Consider the following 13,507-nt stretch of genomic DNA (forward strand, 5'->3'; position numbering starts at 1 on the left):
TAAGCTGCTCTATTTAGCGGGGTGATACGGATCTGATAAAGGCATGCGTGGGATGGATGTTAGGTACATGTTACCTCAGGTACCTCCAAATGTACCGTCACTTACATCCGACCCGAAGTCGGACTACCTGTAGCCTTTATTAGCTTCCGTTTAACACTTCCGATTTCCTGGAGGAGGTAACTTGTAAGAGAAAAGAAAGTAAGACAGAGGTACAAATTTTATGGTAAATGCAGGCTTTGGTAGTATACGATTATCGGAGTGACTCAGATGAACTGAGATACCTCCTATAGGTAATTATAACATTGTAGAAGCTAAGCCGAGCTAACGTGGTTTAAATTCAAACAATACCTCTACCATCCTCCTCTAGACACTTGTCTACCTGTATATCATCATTTATATTTAAGCATAACGTTGCCTAACATTTTGTTTTTCCCAAACAACTTCGCGTTACAAATATATCCAGTAATCATGGAGTCTAAACATGCTTGGAAAGTAGAGGTTCGCTTCACTTATAAAACTGACGTATTATAGTACATCGGCGCTTACCATCAGTTATCTATGTAGCTTTTGCCTTGGGACCACTCAAGCCCAGATCACGTACAGAGGATGTACGACCAACGTGTCGCTTGCGGGTGGAGGGTTGATGAAGTACCATCGGTCAGTATCCCCCCATCCCCCTGGGTTACTCCTAACTTTGTATTACCATCCGAGACCATATATATAAGTATATACCCTCCGAGCACGTCCGAAAGTCATAGACTTGCCGAGTCGGTTCCCATGACTCGAGGTTATGCTAAGCGAACCGAAAATTTCCGTGAATGAAAGTTCTAATTCTAGACTCAATAGTGGATAAAGGATGCGCAGAAAGGTGGAAAGATATTTTACTGGGTTGTGAGTACTATAATCCCATCTTAACTCTATGCCAGCTGATGGATTAGCTCCTTTCGGATACACTCCCGGATAGAGAAAAGGTACTTGAGCAGCACACTAGTGTCTACCCAAAGGTATGTCTGTGATTGTCTGCGATGGTTTGATCGATATATTGGATGACCTAAAACTTGTAATAAGGAGGCAAGCCCATTGAAGGATACAGCAACAGAGATTCGGCTCGTCCCGCGTGAGCCAACTAAAGTGGAGTTCATCCCCATTGGCCATGTTGCTCTTGATATCCACGAACCCGAGAAGGACGTCAAACTCGGCTTTCCAGCTACCGGGACCGTGTGGGTTCATCAGCTGTATATTTCGCGAGCGCTCCATGGAGGTGGTTTTGGTGCCGGAGCTATGTCCAAAATCGAAGCACTAGCCACGCGAAGCCCAATGAATGCAAAAATAATAGCCTTAGATACCCTATCAAAGGAGATGCAAACCGAACCAGAGATACGTGACCTCTTGTATGGAAAAGGAGGTATTCCTTTGCCAGTGGTAAGTCGTGGCAGCATCGTTACAAGCTTCAGCAATCCTAAAACGTGTTGATGCAGATTTCCAATGAAGACTGGTACATCAGCCAGGGGTACGAGGTACATCGACGACAGAAAAACGCATGGACATGGAGTCCGCGGGAAGGAATTGATGTGCCTGGTAAGTAACCTACATATCATTTGTTTCGGGCCCCTCGTGTTACTTCAAAGCATGTGCTGTCGTCTCCTCTCGACCTGATCGAAAGCCAGCGGCCTGCAGAATATGCCTGACGAGTTGGTTGTGACCGTTTCCAGAGTCTCGGTACATTCATTTCATACTTGCTAACACTTGGTACCTACTATAGTAAACCTTGTGTATATGAAAAAGTCCGTTGCTTGAGAAATCCTAGTTCTTGGATAGGTTCAAGGGAAGTTAGATAGAAAGACACCTTTTTTTCTTAGCCTCGACTTAGCCTCGAAATAGATGGTTGGTCTAAAGCCACGTAAATGGACATGAAATCACTCCGCAGGCGTCTACCATCTGAACCCGGTGCTTGCATCGCATATATATAGAACGGGAGCAATAGGAGTGGACACGCCCGTTGCCGCGAAGGAATATGAGAGGTTTAAAGTAGGCAACGTGAAGGCCCTCAGCAAAAATCCTGGATGACAAGTATATCTGCTGCCCAACGGCGATGAGAAATTAGACGCGAGCGAGGTGGTATTGCATCGGGAAGAACCGTTCAATGCACTCCTTTCGAACAGGTAGATAGGCGCACCGTGGTAGTTGAGTGGCTACATATCACACAAATAGTGAAAGTGGTTTATGCAGGACAAGTCATCTAGCGGCATCTAGAAAACAGCAAGGAGGTGAGGCGACCTCTTAGACGAGATGGTCTTGAGCAATTAGAGGAAAGGAATAGAGTCGTGGGGGTCGGCGATTTCTAAAACGGAATCCGGGGGTGACCCGTGCGTCGGCATGGGCTGTCACCTATGCGTAAGTTAGGTACGTTCCTATAGGTACCTTAGGTACCTACCACGATAACGTCAAGTACCCGTAGCGTGCCTGTAGGCCGTGGCACGCCTCTAGCATGGAATGCACGGGCCCTAATCTAACCTAACCCGGAAAGGCGTTAGAACGCCTGCAGACAGACGCGACTGTCACTAGACGACGTGCAGCAGAAGTCGCGAGGCTTCTCATATGCAAGAGTCTTATTGCAATTCCCCACCACTCGACCATTTCATCATTTCATCATTTCAACTATCTCAACACTATTGGACCGCCATCTTCCACCCTTAATTCAACCCGTTCACACATCCAGACACATCCATATGCCTCGCTAAGGAATATTGCGACCCAACCTCGTCGTCGCATTGGGCAGGATGGCGGCATAATACATAATCATTCACCTCGACCTCTCCGCCTGTCATCTGTCCAATTCAACTACCATCCGCCGTCAAACACGTCGACATTGGGGCCACGAGAGCTTCGCAGCCATTGAATGCGTAACAAATAAAGACGGAGCTTACGAAAAGTAAACAAACTCAGCTTATGTGTCTCTCTTTCCGAAGCATTACCAAATCTGCCTCCGTTCAGATGCCGCCAGCCAGCCAGTTCCTAAAGCATTCAAAGACAAAAATGCAAGCTTGGGTCACGAGCAACGGGCTCAATACTAGCCAGCCTGCCCCTGCTGGACCAGGAACAGGACCAGGAACGGGAACGGGAAATGAAAACCAAAGTCAGCTTCCCCAACGACACGTCTTTTTATCTCAACCTACGTCTGCGACGACACAACCTACCCAAACGGTCCAGGGAACGCAGAACTCTCCCCAACGATCACGCGCGCCCATAGTCAATGCAAATTCTAATAGAGCTGCTGCCGTTGCGGCCGCTAAACTACCTGTTCCTACCAGCCGTACTGTCCACACCCGTGATACGTCACTGAACATACGCCGATCGGGAACCGTTGCTTCAGAGCCCATTCAATCCTCGCGGCGGCCAGCGCCATTTTGGGAGGGCTCAACAGTAGATGGCTCCATGTTTAGTGACACCGCTAGCAACATTGACACTAACACGGCAGGCGGATCTATGTATCGAGTGCCTTTTCGAGCTCCCACTACTTACCAACAGAGGGGCAATACCCCGCGCCCTCGGCCCCCTCCCAAGGAGGGAGTTAACATACCGGATCAACATGCTCCCTTTGTTATTGGACCTAACGGGATGATAGATGTAGTAGGTGGTCCCCTCACTAGGAGTGCTTCGACACCGGATGCTAGGAATCACCGTGGCCGCCTAAAGGCCCCATCATCTCCGGAACCTGACCAAGACTCGGAAGATAGTCCATATCAGACAAGCCCAGAAAAGACACCTTCCGCTAAGAGGCTTCATCACCCAAAAGCGTTGGCTTTACGTACTAACCGTCGTGATTCTTTCTCCGAAAGGGCTGCCTATCAAGAGAATATTGTAGCCTCGCCTCCTCGTGAGACCTATCCAGTTCCTGATAATGATTTAGATGATGACGCAAGATCTGAACATTCCATCCACTTGAGAGTGAAGGCACAACCAGATCACCGTCGCTCAACTATTTTTGCTGATACCGATACCCCTATGGTTAGCCATCCGGACGACTCTGATCGTGAGAGTGTCGTTCCGCCCCCACCCAAGGCTATCGCGAAGCCTAAAACTCAGCTCAATCGACAACTTTTTGTCAAAGGTGGCAATAAGGCCGGGCTAGGGCTGCACGAGAGCGCGATGCCTCGCTCATCGATAGAGAAGCGCGTTTCTAATCCAAGGAAGCGTCAATACGAATTGGACTACGACGATGCCACTCTTGCAGGAATGGATTATTCCGAGCTCAAGGACGAAATATTTGATTTTGATCCAGCCCAAGCAGAGGCTCAATCGGCGATAGGGCCACCCCGAGGTACATTACCGGAAAAGCTCTATCACTTCTTCGACAAGGACCCGGAAAGTCAGATGGAATTTTTTTCTAAGATGCCCGTGAACGACTGGGAGGTCTCCGGGGATTGGTTTCTTGAAAGATTTGGTGATGTTATGCAACGGTTTCGAGAAGCCCGTCAAAGAAAAAGAGCAATCATACAGGGCTTCGAGAACGAGATAGCCGACCGTGGTGAAGCCGTTAGGAACAAGATCCAAACAATTGACAGCACTCTCGCCGAACTCAAAAGCGAAGGCGAGGGCATGATGATAGGAAAGGAGTTCGACTGAAACAAATATGGAAATACACGGTATCAAAAACAAGCTCTCCGCGATAGATAACTTGTTGGCGACGAATTTTTACGAACTCATTTAAAAGGGAATGATATATGGCGGTGTTAAGTCGGGCTATGGGATTGCTGTTGCTATAAAATGGGCTGGAGCTATGGCGTCTGCGCTTTCAAACCGCTGCTCTATATGTATGGCGAAAAATGGTACTGTCGGCCCTTTTCACATTAAGCGAGGCGGGCTACTTGGTAAGATACCCGCTTACTCGTGCGTCAAACGATGATTGTCTGCTTGACTTTTCTGTCCTTACCAACAATCAATCTCAACTGACATCCCAGTCTGTTGGCGAACAGACCACCTCTAAGTTTGTCGGAGAAGAGTTCATAGGCAGGATAATAGGCATCGACGAACTTGACAACCTGCTCGTCCGTCATACCTGCCCCCTTCTCTTTCCGCAACATGGTCTCTTGCTCTAACCTCCAGTCGTACACCCACTCGGTATTTTCGGCGTCGATGTGGATGAATGCATTGAACGTGTCTGTGATGGTATCGTAGTCACGCAGACGTTCATTAACAAAATTTAGATGGTCTAGACGGTGCTGATGTAGTGTTCTGGTTGGCGAATTCCACTTGAGTGACATCTCTACGGGGCTTAGATATCGAAAGCCAACACACCAACCTTCAAAGATGACAACCTGAATCTTGGGTTGATCTGGGCCGTTGACGGTCTTCCATTGCGATTCCGGGACCCTATCGCCTTGACCTGAGTAGGCAGACTTGTCATATTGAGGAACCTTAACCGGCCGATCCTCACATAAAGCCGTGAAGAAATCTCGAGCTAAGTTCATGTCATGTGTACCTACATAACCATAGCATTAGAATCCGATAAAAATATGTATAGTCTTACAAGTTATCATTCGGGGGGCAAGCTAAGCTGAGCTGTCGTACCTGGCTCGCCTCGGACCTGAACTAACAAATTGTCCGGTTGAGACTTTGCCAGCGCCGCTTGATCTTCGTGCCGCAAATAGAAATCATCGATACTGCAGACCAAAGTTTTCAAGTTTTGGTGATTTTCTAACTCCCAGGCGAGGGCTTTTACCAGAGTCGTCTTCCCGGCGCCTTGCACGCCATTAAGTCCGATTATAAAGGGCCGAATGGGGTTAGAGGCCCTATAGTGTTTATACCGTTCGAGTATAAATGGAATGCATATCGGGCTCTTGTCGTCGATTATCTCCGTTGTTGACATTTTGTTAGGAGGGGGGATATTATCGTGCTCAGTAGAAGTTTCTAAGGCTGGTAGAGGTACCTAAGCTTTGTGGGGATAGAGGATGGAGAAATGCGGGGGAACGATCTACCTAGGTACCTACCTAAGGTACCTAATGTATGGAATCCAACCATAGGTACCTGGTACCTATACCTACCTGTAGCTTAATATAGACAAGTCCCTAGTGGGAGGCTTTTTATAGACTATAAACTTGAAAGGCTTATCAATGTCCCGCAGAGCGGCAATATAAAAATTTCGGCTTTTCTTTGAGTAGCTACCTATCAAATAAAGCGGCTAATTGCTTAGGTACCTACCTTAACCTTAGAACTTGAAAGGTGGCATTTGCATTTGTCAACCGTAAGATCATGTAACTTGTTCATGAACGTAACAGTAAAAGTAGGTAATTACTATGTAACAGGTTCCTACCATAAATGCCTACATGTGATGTTGATACAGAAAGCGCAATACATACACTACCTTACGTAAGGTAACGTTCGCATGACCTCATATTAGGATCGTAAGCATTTCATAGTTGAGAGAGTTTCTCGACATGTGAACGATCTTCTAAGAAGGTGTGGAGGTAGGGAGGATACATAGTACCTAAATATGGGGTAAAAGCAGGTGCTAATTCCGAGAAGACTATACCTATATAAGTATAGCGCGTCTGCTATTGCCCGGTCCGTTAGAAAAGTGGATCACCTGGGGCCCCCTCGGCATTCCTGGCTAAGCTCATGCGAAAAGCTGCCTCGGCTGAATAGCCGGAGTTCAAATGCGGCACATTGGCCCAGCTCTTTGTTATTTGGAAACTTCGACCTATCAACAGCCTTTCCATTTTCCAACATTAACTTTCCTTCCTCCCTTGGGAAATGCCAATCGTGTAATTAGAACCCATCCTCGACCTAACTTAACTGTTAAGTTGTACGGTTTATTTATTTTATCATTGAAGTTCTTTCTCCCTTTAATTCTCCCTTAATTCTCCTTTAACACGTACGTACGTACGTACCTACCTACATCAGAAAGCTTCAATCCCGACACGATGGCGGGCGAATTGCGCTTCGACGACCAAGTTGTTGTCGTCACCGGCGCTGGTGGTGGCTTGGGTAAAGCATATGCTACCTTCTTCGCTTCGAGAGGCGCCAAGGTCGTTGTCAACGATCTCGGAGGCTCCTCTAAGGGGGATGGCAACTCCACAAAGGTAAATATGAGCTCAGACCATCTTCTTTATCATCTTCTCAATTACGCTCAAGTATCAACGTATCGGCTAACACCATATACCACAATCATTAGGCTGCCGATGTAGTTGTAGACGAAATCAAAGCTGCTGGCGGCCAGGCCGTGGCCAACTATGACAGCGTTGAAAATGGCGATAAGATCATCGACACCGCTATCAAGGCATTCGGCCGAATCGACATACTACTCAACAACGCTGGTATCCTACGAGATGTCAGCTTCAAGAACATGACGGACCAGGACTGGGACCTGGTTATGAAGGTACACATCAGGGGTTCTTACAAGTGTGCTCGTGCCGCCTGGCCGCATTTCCGCAAGCAGAAGTACGGTCGCGTCATCAACACGGCCTCTGCTGCCGGCTTGTTCGGCAGCTTCGGCCAGGCCAATTACTCGGCTGCTAAGATGGCTATGGTCGGCTTCACCGAGACCCTCGCCAAGGAGGGTGCCAAGTACAACATCATCTCAAACGTCATCGCTCCCATAGCTGCGAGCCGCATGACCCAAACTGTTATGCCTCCGGAGGTCTTGGAGAACCTAAAGCCCGATTGGGTTGTCCCTCTTGTCGCCGTCTTGGTTCACAAGAGCAACACCAAGGAGAATGGTGGCATTTACGAAGTTGGTGGTGGACACATGGCAAAACTGAGGTGGGAGAGGTCGAGCGGTCTTCTCCTGAAGGCAGATGACAGCTATACACCAGGCGCCATTCTTAAGAATTGGGACAAGGTTATCGACTTCTCAAACCCCCAGTACCCCAGCGGTCCCAACGACTTCGTAGGACTCCTTGAAGAGTCGATGAAGCGAGGTCCCAACGAGCAAGGTGAGAAATTGGACTTCACCGGTCGTGTCGCCTTGATTACGGGTGGCGGTGCCGGTATTGGACGCGCTTACTCGCTTGGCTTCGCCAAGCACGGTGCATCAGTCGTCGTAAACGACTTGGCGGACCCCGATACTGTTGTTGAGGAGATCAAGAAACTGGGCGGCAAGGCGGTCGGTGTTAAGGCATCCTCTGAGGACGGTGAAAAAGTCGTCCAGGCAGCCATTGACGCCTTTGGTCGCATTGATATCATTATCAACAACGCTGGTATCCTCCGTGACAGGGCATTCAGCAATATGGATGACAACCTTTGGGACCCCGTCCTGAACGTCCACCTCCGAAGCACATACAAGGTCACCAGGGCAGCTTGGCCTCACTTCCTCAAGCAAAAGTATGGACGTGTTGTAAACACTACGTCAACCAGCGGTATCTATGGCAACTTTGGACAAGCTAACTACGCGACAGCGGTGAGTAACCAAAGCATATAGATCAGACTAAGTGGTTCAATTCAAACTAACGAATCTTAGAAAAGCGGTATCATTGGTTTCTCGCGCACCATCGCTCTCGAGGGTGCTAAATACAACATTTACTGCAACGTAATTGCTCCTAATGCCGGAACCGCCATGACTCGAACCATATTACCGGAGGAACTAGTCCAAGCCTTCAAGCCCGACTATATTGCTCCCCTTGTTCTCGCTCTCTCTAGCGACAAGGTGCCCAAGAACCCGTCAGGCTACTTGTACGAAGTAGGCAGCGGTTGGTGTGGCCGGACGAGGTGGCAGAGGTCAGGAGGTGTCGGCTTCCCGATAGACGTTAAGCTGGTTCCCGAAGAGGTTGCCAAGAACTGGGAAAAGATCGTCAATTTCGACGACGGCCGAGCAGACCACCCCGAGAAGGCCCAAGACTCGGTAGCGAAGATCATGGCTAACATGGAAAACAAGCGAGGGGCATCTAAGGTATGATGAGCCCTCTTTTCTTAAACGTGTGTTCCTATTCGGACTAGCTATCATGTAAATATATATGTGTAATATTCTGCTTAGTCTAGCAAACGAATGAAACCATTGATATTAACTCCTTGCTTCCCGCTCAGGCTCCTACCGAAAGTAATCAGTATCTCGAGGCCCAAAAGAATGCCCTGACTGCCAAGTCCGAACCCACCGAGTTCACGTACACGGAACGCGACAGCCTGCTCTACAACCTGGGCGTGGGCGCCAAGCGGACTGAGCTGGAGTACGTGTACGAGGGTCACGAGAACTTCCAGCTGCTGCCGACGTACGGGGTGATACCGCAGTTCGACACGGCCATGCCGTTCAACATGGACGAGTTGGTGCCCAACTTCTCGCCCATGATGCTGCTGCACGGCGAGCAGTACCTCGAGGTGAAGAAGTACCCGATCCCGACGGCCGCGCGCACCAAGAACTTCGGCCGCCTGATCGAGGTCGTCGACAAGGGCAACGCCGCCATCGTCAAGTACGGCGTCACCACGGTCAACGCGGAGAGCGGCGAAGAGCTCTTCTACAACGAGGCCACCATCTTTTTGAGGGGGAGCGGCGGCTTCGGCGGCCTGAAGAAACCCGCTGATAGGGGCGCCGCGACGGCGGTGAATGCCCCGCCCAAGAGGCACCCGGATATTATTGTCGAGAGCAAGACTACGGAGGAGCAGGCTGCTATCTACCGACTTAGCGGCGACTACAAGTGAGTTTCCCCCCGAGCTTTTCCTAAATAAATATCACCTCCCCAACCCCAACGGTCCCAGGACTAACCACGTCGCAGCCCTCTCCACGTCGACCCGGGCTTCGCCAAGATGGGCGGGTTCAAGGTGCCCATCCTGCACGGCCTGTGCTCGATGGGCGTGGCGGCCAAAGCGGTCTACGAGAAGTTCGGGCCCTTCCGCAACGTCAAGGTACGCTTCACCGGCACGGTGGTGCCCGGGCAGACCCTGGTCACGGAGATGTGGAAGGAAGGGCCCTCTAGGGTCGTCTTCCAGTCCAAGGTCAAGGAGACGGGTCGGGTGGCCATCTCAGGCGCCGCGGCCGAGCTCTTGGATGGCGGCAGTAAGAACGGGGGTAGGTTGTGAATCCGCCTGGGAGATGGGGCCGGGTGGTTGTGGCTGTGGGAGGGGAGGGGGATGTGCTGAGGAGAGGAGAGGAGAGGGGAGGGAGGGAAGGAAAGGGAGGAGAGGAGTGGGTGGGTGTATGAGTCGGAACGAGACGAGATGAGATAAAACGAGATAAGATGAAATGGGGATATTATAAGAGGGAAGCATTAATTTTTTTTTTTATTTTTTAGTTTTTGTTGTAGCATTGGGAGTTATTTTCCCCCTTGATTTCTTGGTTTGTCAGATTGGGCGTCGTTATCAAAAGATGTATGTATGTATGTATGTATGTATGTATGTATGTACCTACCTGGTAGGTATGCTAGTTAGTAGATAGCTTAACTTGAACAATGGCTTTTCATATTTCATGGCAGAAGAGTTTATGTACGAACGCAAGTAATATATGTCTTTAAACTCAACTCTTCAAGCGCAATAGGTAGTTCGCTGCTTCGTACTAGTACGACGTAGATAGATATGCCTAGGTACCTAACCTAATACTTATGATGAGAACAACCGGGGATCTTGTCCTTAATGAAAGGCCCCTAAACATTCTGTCTCCGTAAATTCAGGTACTGCGAATATTACGCACTTATGCCAAATCACAGCCAAACTATTGTATATGGTAGTATTACTGGAGACCGTAGCCGGCCTGTGACAAATAGTTGCATGCACGATGCTGCTAATGGGTATAACATATAGATAACCTCCTAACCCCTTCTCTACCATATGACCGATATGTTTTCCTCTCACGCCCGTTCCCAATGCAAAGTTCGTTTTCAAAAGATGACTTCGAGTAGAGAGAGAGAGGTTCGGTCGATAGCCAGATAATGCTCATTTGCCAAAACTCCATACCCAACATGATCCTGATACGTCCCGCTACACAAACAAAGCCTCTATAATCAAATCACAGAATTCTTCAATGCTCGGCACCCTACCGCCCGGAAATAGCTGTCCCAGGCCCTTATCCCGACTAAAGCCACCCACGCCATCTTCGAGATACGCTTTCTCGGCGTCGGATAATTCGCGTCTTTCCGATTCTCTCCATTTCCGTTCCGCTTCCATCTTAGCTTTTCGGAGGATTTCCTCGGTATTCTCGGCTTCCCATAAGTTGCACTTGCTACACTCGTTGCACTGTCGGCCGTCGCCTTCGGGCCTAAAATGTTGACAAAAATGCTGATAGCCCTCGTTTGGAGTGCCAATGTTTTTCCGACACACGTAGCACATCTTATAGCCACAGGGACAGGTCAACTTGTTGCATCCAGCCGTCTTGACAAAAGAGGTACTACATCGAGGGCAGACACGCTTGATTGCCATAGACATTGCTTGCTCCACTTGCGTGCGTAAGGCGACAAGAGACGACTCGTGGCAGACATGGACATCTACCCACGCCTTCGAGCATGATATGCAAGACGGGCGTTTGCAGGCTGGGTTTTGGCAATTGAATTTTAACCCACGACGGCGACGCTGATATCTCATGATGGCTGCTCCTAAATGGCGGGACACGTAACCCCTAAACGAATAGTTTAAGCACAAAATAGCAAAGGCCAACGCTAGTATCAGAATGGGGACTGAAAGGGGCGATAAGATTAAACAGATAAAAATGATGATAAAGTTGGGAATGCTGCTGACACGGATTTGGGGCCTCCGCACGCTGGCTGGTATATATAAATCGTCGACTTCGGCATAGGTGCAAAAGGGGCACCTGATCAGAGGTAGGCCGCTGGATAAAAGACCATGTTCTGCCAGCCGTTGATCCAGTTTGCGTATAATTTCATCTCCGTTTTTCTCTGCTTGCATAGCTCGACGGATGTGCTCCGGCGATATGCAGCTTTCGCATTCCACCGATGCCACGGCGGGACATCGAAGAGCACCTGTCTCTTTCTCAATGCTACGCTGCCATCCCTGGCCAAACACGGCTTCGGTAATAGAATGCCGAACACAGTTGAAGCAAACGATATGTCCTTCAGCAGTGCAGGTAGTAATCTCTTCGAAAATTACATCCGAATAGCAGCAAGTGCACTCAAACATTGCCTCGTGAGCTTCAGCATCCTCGGTAGATAGAGAAACAGCCATGGCGCGGTCTCTTTCTTCTCGCAGTAATTGCTCGCGTTCTTTTAATGGTATTATAAGTTCCTCAAATAGTTCCCTATCCAATTCGGCACTGCCCGTTGCCTTTATAGTCGGGACCATCGATCCATCGTCGGCGGACTTCCATATAATAAGGGGATGGGTTTCTGCCTCAGCAGAAGTTACAGGCTTGCGACGAAAGAGAAAGGAAGATATAGTGAATTTCCACGTCTTGGAAGATAAATCCACAAGGGTTTGTCGCGCGTCAAGATACGAGTAGTTGTACTCGGATAAAACAGCGTCGATGGCAGATCTAGATAATAAACCCTTAAACTCTTGCGCAGCCAGGGCACGGACTGCCCTCTTGTATTCCGCCGTTCTGAATGCCTCAGTGCGCGAGACTAACACATTCGCATCGGAGCCCGTGTGGTCGCCAGCTCTCCGCCGCCCCTTGACGAACTCGCCCGGATTCTTCAACAACTTATCCGTGATAATGAATAACCGCGACTCTTCGGAAAAGGACGCAAGCATCTCCCGAAAGACTTCGACTTGGATATCAGGAAATAAGGCGGCGAGCCTTTCGAGGTTCTGGTTCAGATCTAGCACATCCGTCGGCGGTTGACTAGCAGGCTGGAGTTGGGACTCATCGAAAAGGTACTCGGGAGAGGAGGAATAAAGGCTTCGAGAGCGCGACGGGGAAACATCAGGAGAATGCCTGGAAGGTCTTGACCGGCTCGATTTGAAGGAACTTCTCCTCCCGGAAGAGGAACCAAGTAAATTCGAAAGAAACATTTTACGTCAAGGCGAACGAAATCGATTCGAGCGCGAAAACCATTGTCGTCTCTAATACTTGTGCGCGAAGTCTTTCACTACCTAGATTTTAAGGACAGAAAAAAAAAATAATTGACCAGGGGCGTTACTATGTAGTATCAACTTAAGTATTGGGAAATTTTGTTATTTGTTATTCACAGACTCAAGAATTCCGTGTTAGCAACTAGCAACAAGTGGCGAAAAGATGAGAGATGGTCTGAAGGAGATGGCCTGGAGGAAATGGTCTGGAAGAGATGGTTCGGAAGTGGTTTGGAAGTGGTGCAACTTGCAACTTGCAGCTGAAGCAAAAAGTCACGTTAGACAAATGCAAATGCAAAAGAGGTACGTAAAGTCGTACGTAAAATCGTGAAGTCGCAAAGTAGAAATGAACCAAGTGACGGGCAAGGGGACCAATCGTTTAAGTTTTTAAGTACCTTACCTTAGGGGATTATTACGTATTGGCTCCCAATCTTGGGGAAGTCCACCTTTCGACCCTGCAGAAGGGGGCCGGATGTACCCCAAAATCCGGAGTGGACCCAAAATTACCATATAGAGTTAGTTTCTTTTGTAACTTTTACGAACTTGATGAAATGAGAGATGAACA

The 13,507-nt window shown here is 48.9% G+C and overlaps 5 protein-coding genes across 5 annotated transcripts; 3 read left to right on the forward strand and 2 right to left on the reverse strand.

Moving 5' to 3' along the window:
• The first annotated feature begins 1 nt into the window (after position 1).
• On the forward strand, positions 2 to 2,018 carry F4812DRAFT_274094 (uncharacterized protein). The gene is made up of 7 exons (XM_047930933.1): positions 2 to 498; positions 565 to 657; positions 847 to 891; positions 939 to 1,004; positions 1,069 to 1,422; positions 1,479 to 1,578; positions 1,763 to 2,018. The coding sequence occupies exons 1-7, from the start codon at positions 469 to 471 to the stop codon at positions 1,795 to 1,797; spliced, it is 723 nt and encodes a 240-aa protein (XP_047792968.1). The 5' UTR covers positions 2 to 468; the 3' UTR covers positions 1,798 to 2,018.
• An 827-nt stretch (positions 2,019 to 2,845) lies between these two features.
• Positions 2,846 to 4,760, forward strand: F4812DRAFT_274200 (extracellular mutant protein 11-domain-containing protein). The gene has a single exon (XM_047930934.1). The coding sequence runs from the start codon at positions 2,950 to 2,952 to the stop codon at positions 4,624 to 4,626; it is 1,677 nt and encodes a 558-aa protein (XP_047792969.1). The 5' UTR covers positions 2,846 to 2,949; the 3' UTR covers positions 4,627 to 4,760.
• On the reverse strand, positions 4,727 to 5,869 carry F4812DRAFT_469215 (P-loop containing nucleoside triphosphate hydrolase protein; the record flags this gene model as incomplete). Its single annotated transcript, XM_047938856.1, has 2 exons — positions 4,727 to 5,482; positions 5,572 to 5,869. The coding sequence occupies 2 exons, from the start codon at positions 5,867 to 5,869 to the stop codon at positions 4,896 to 4,898; spliced, it is 885 nt and encodes a 294-aa protein (XP_047792970.1). The 3' UTR covers positions 4,727 to 4,895.
• Positions 5,870 to 6,646: 777 nt separating this feature from the next.
• Positions 6,647 to 10,097, forward strand: F4812DRAFT_418550 (NAD(P)-binding protein). The gene is made up of 5 exons (XM_047933257.1): positions 6,647 to 7,082; positions 7,175 to 8,398; positions 8,459 to 8,887; positions 9,022 to 9,626; positions 9,705 to 10,097. The coding sequence occupies exons 1-5, from the start codon at positions 6,924 to 6,926 to the stop codon at positions 10,006 to 10,008; spliced, it is 2,721 nt and encodes a 906-aa protein (XP_047792971.1). The 5' UTR covers positions 6,647 to 6,923; the 3' UTR covers positions 10,009 to 10,097.
• Positions 10,098 to 10,440: 343 nt separating this feature from the next.
• Positions 10,441 to 13,272, reverse strand: F4812DRAFT_418552 (uncharacterized protein). Its single transcript, XM_047933258.1, has one exon. The coding sequence runs from the start codon at positions 12,883 to 12,885 to the stop codon at positions 10,903 to 10,905; it is 1,983 nt and encodes a 660-aa protein (XP_047792972.1). The 5' UTR covers positions 12,886 to 13,272; the 3' UTR covers positions 10,441 to 10,902.
• Positions 13,273 to 13,507: the final 235 nt, after the last annotated feature.

This window comes from Daldinia caldariorum (genome assembly GCF_022478825.1).
Source record: "Daldinia caldariorum strain CBS 122874 unplaced genomic scaffold F4812scaffold_3, whole genome shotgun sequence".
Classification (NCBI taxonomy): domain Eukaryota; kingdom Fungi; phylum Ascomycota; class Sordariomycetes; order Xylariales; family Hypoxylaceae; genus Daldinia; species Daldinia caldariorum.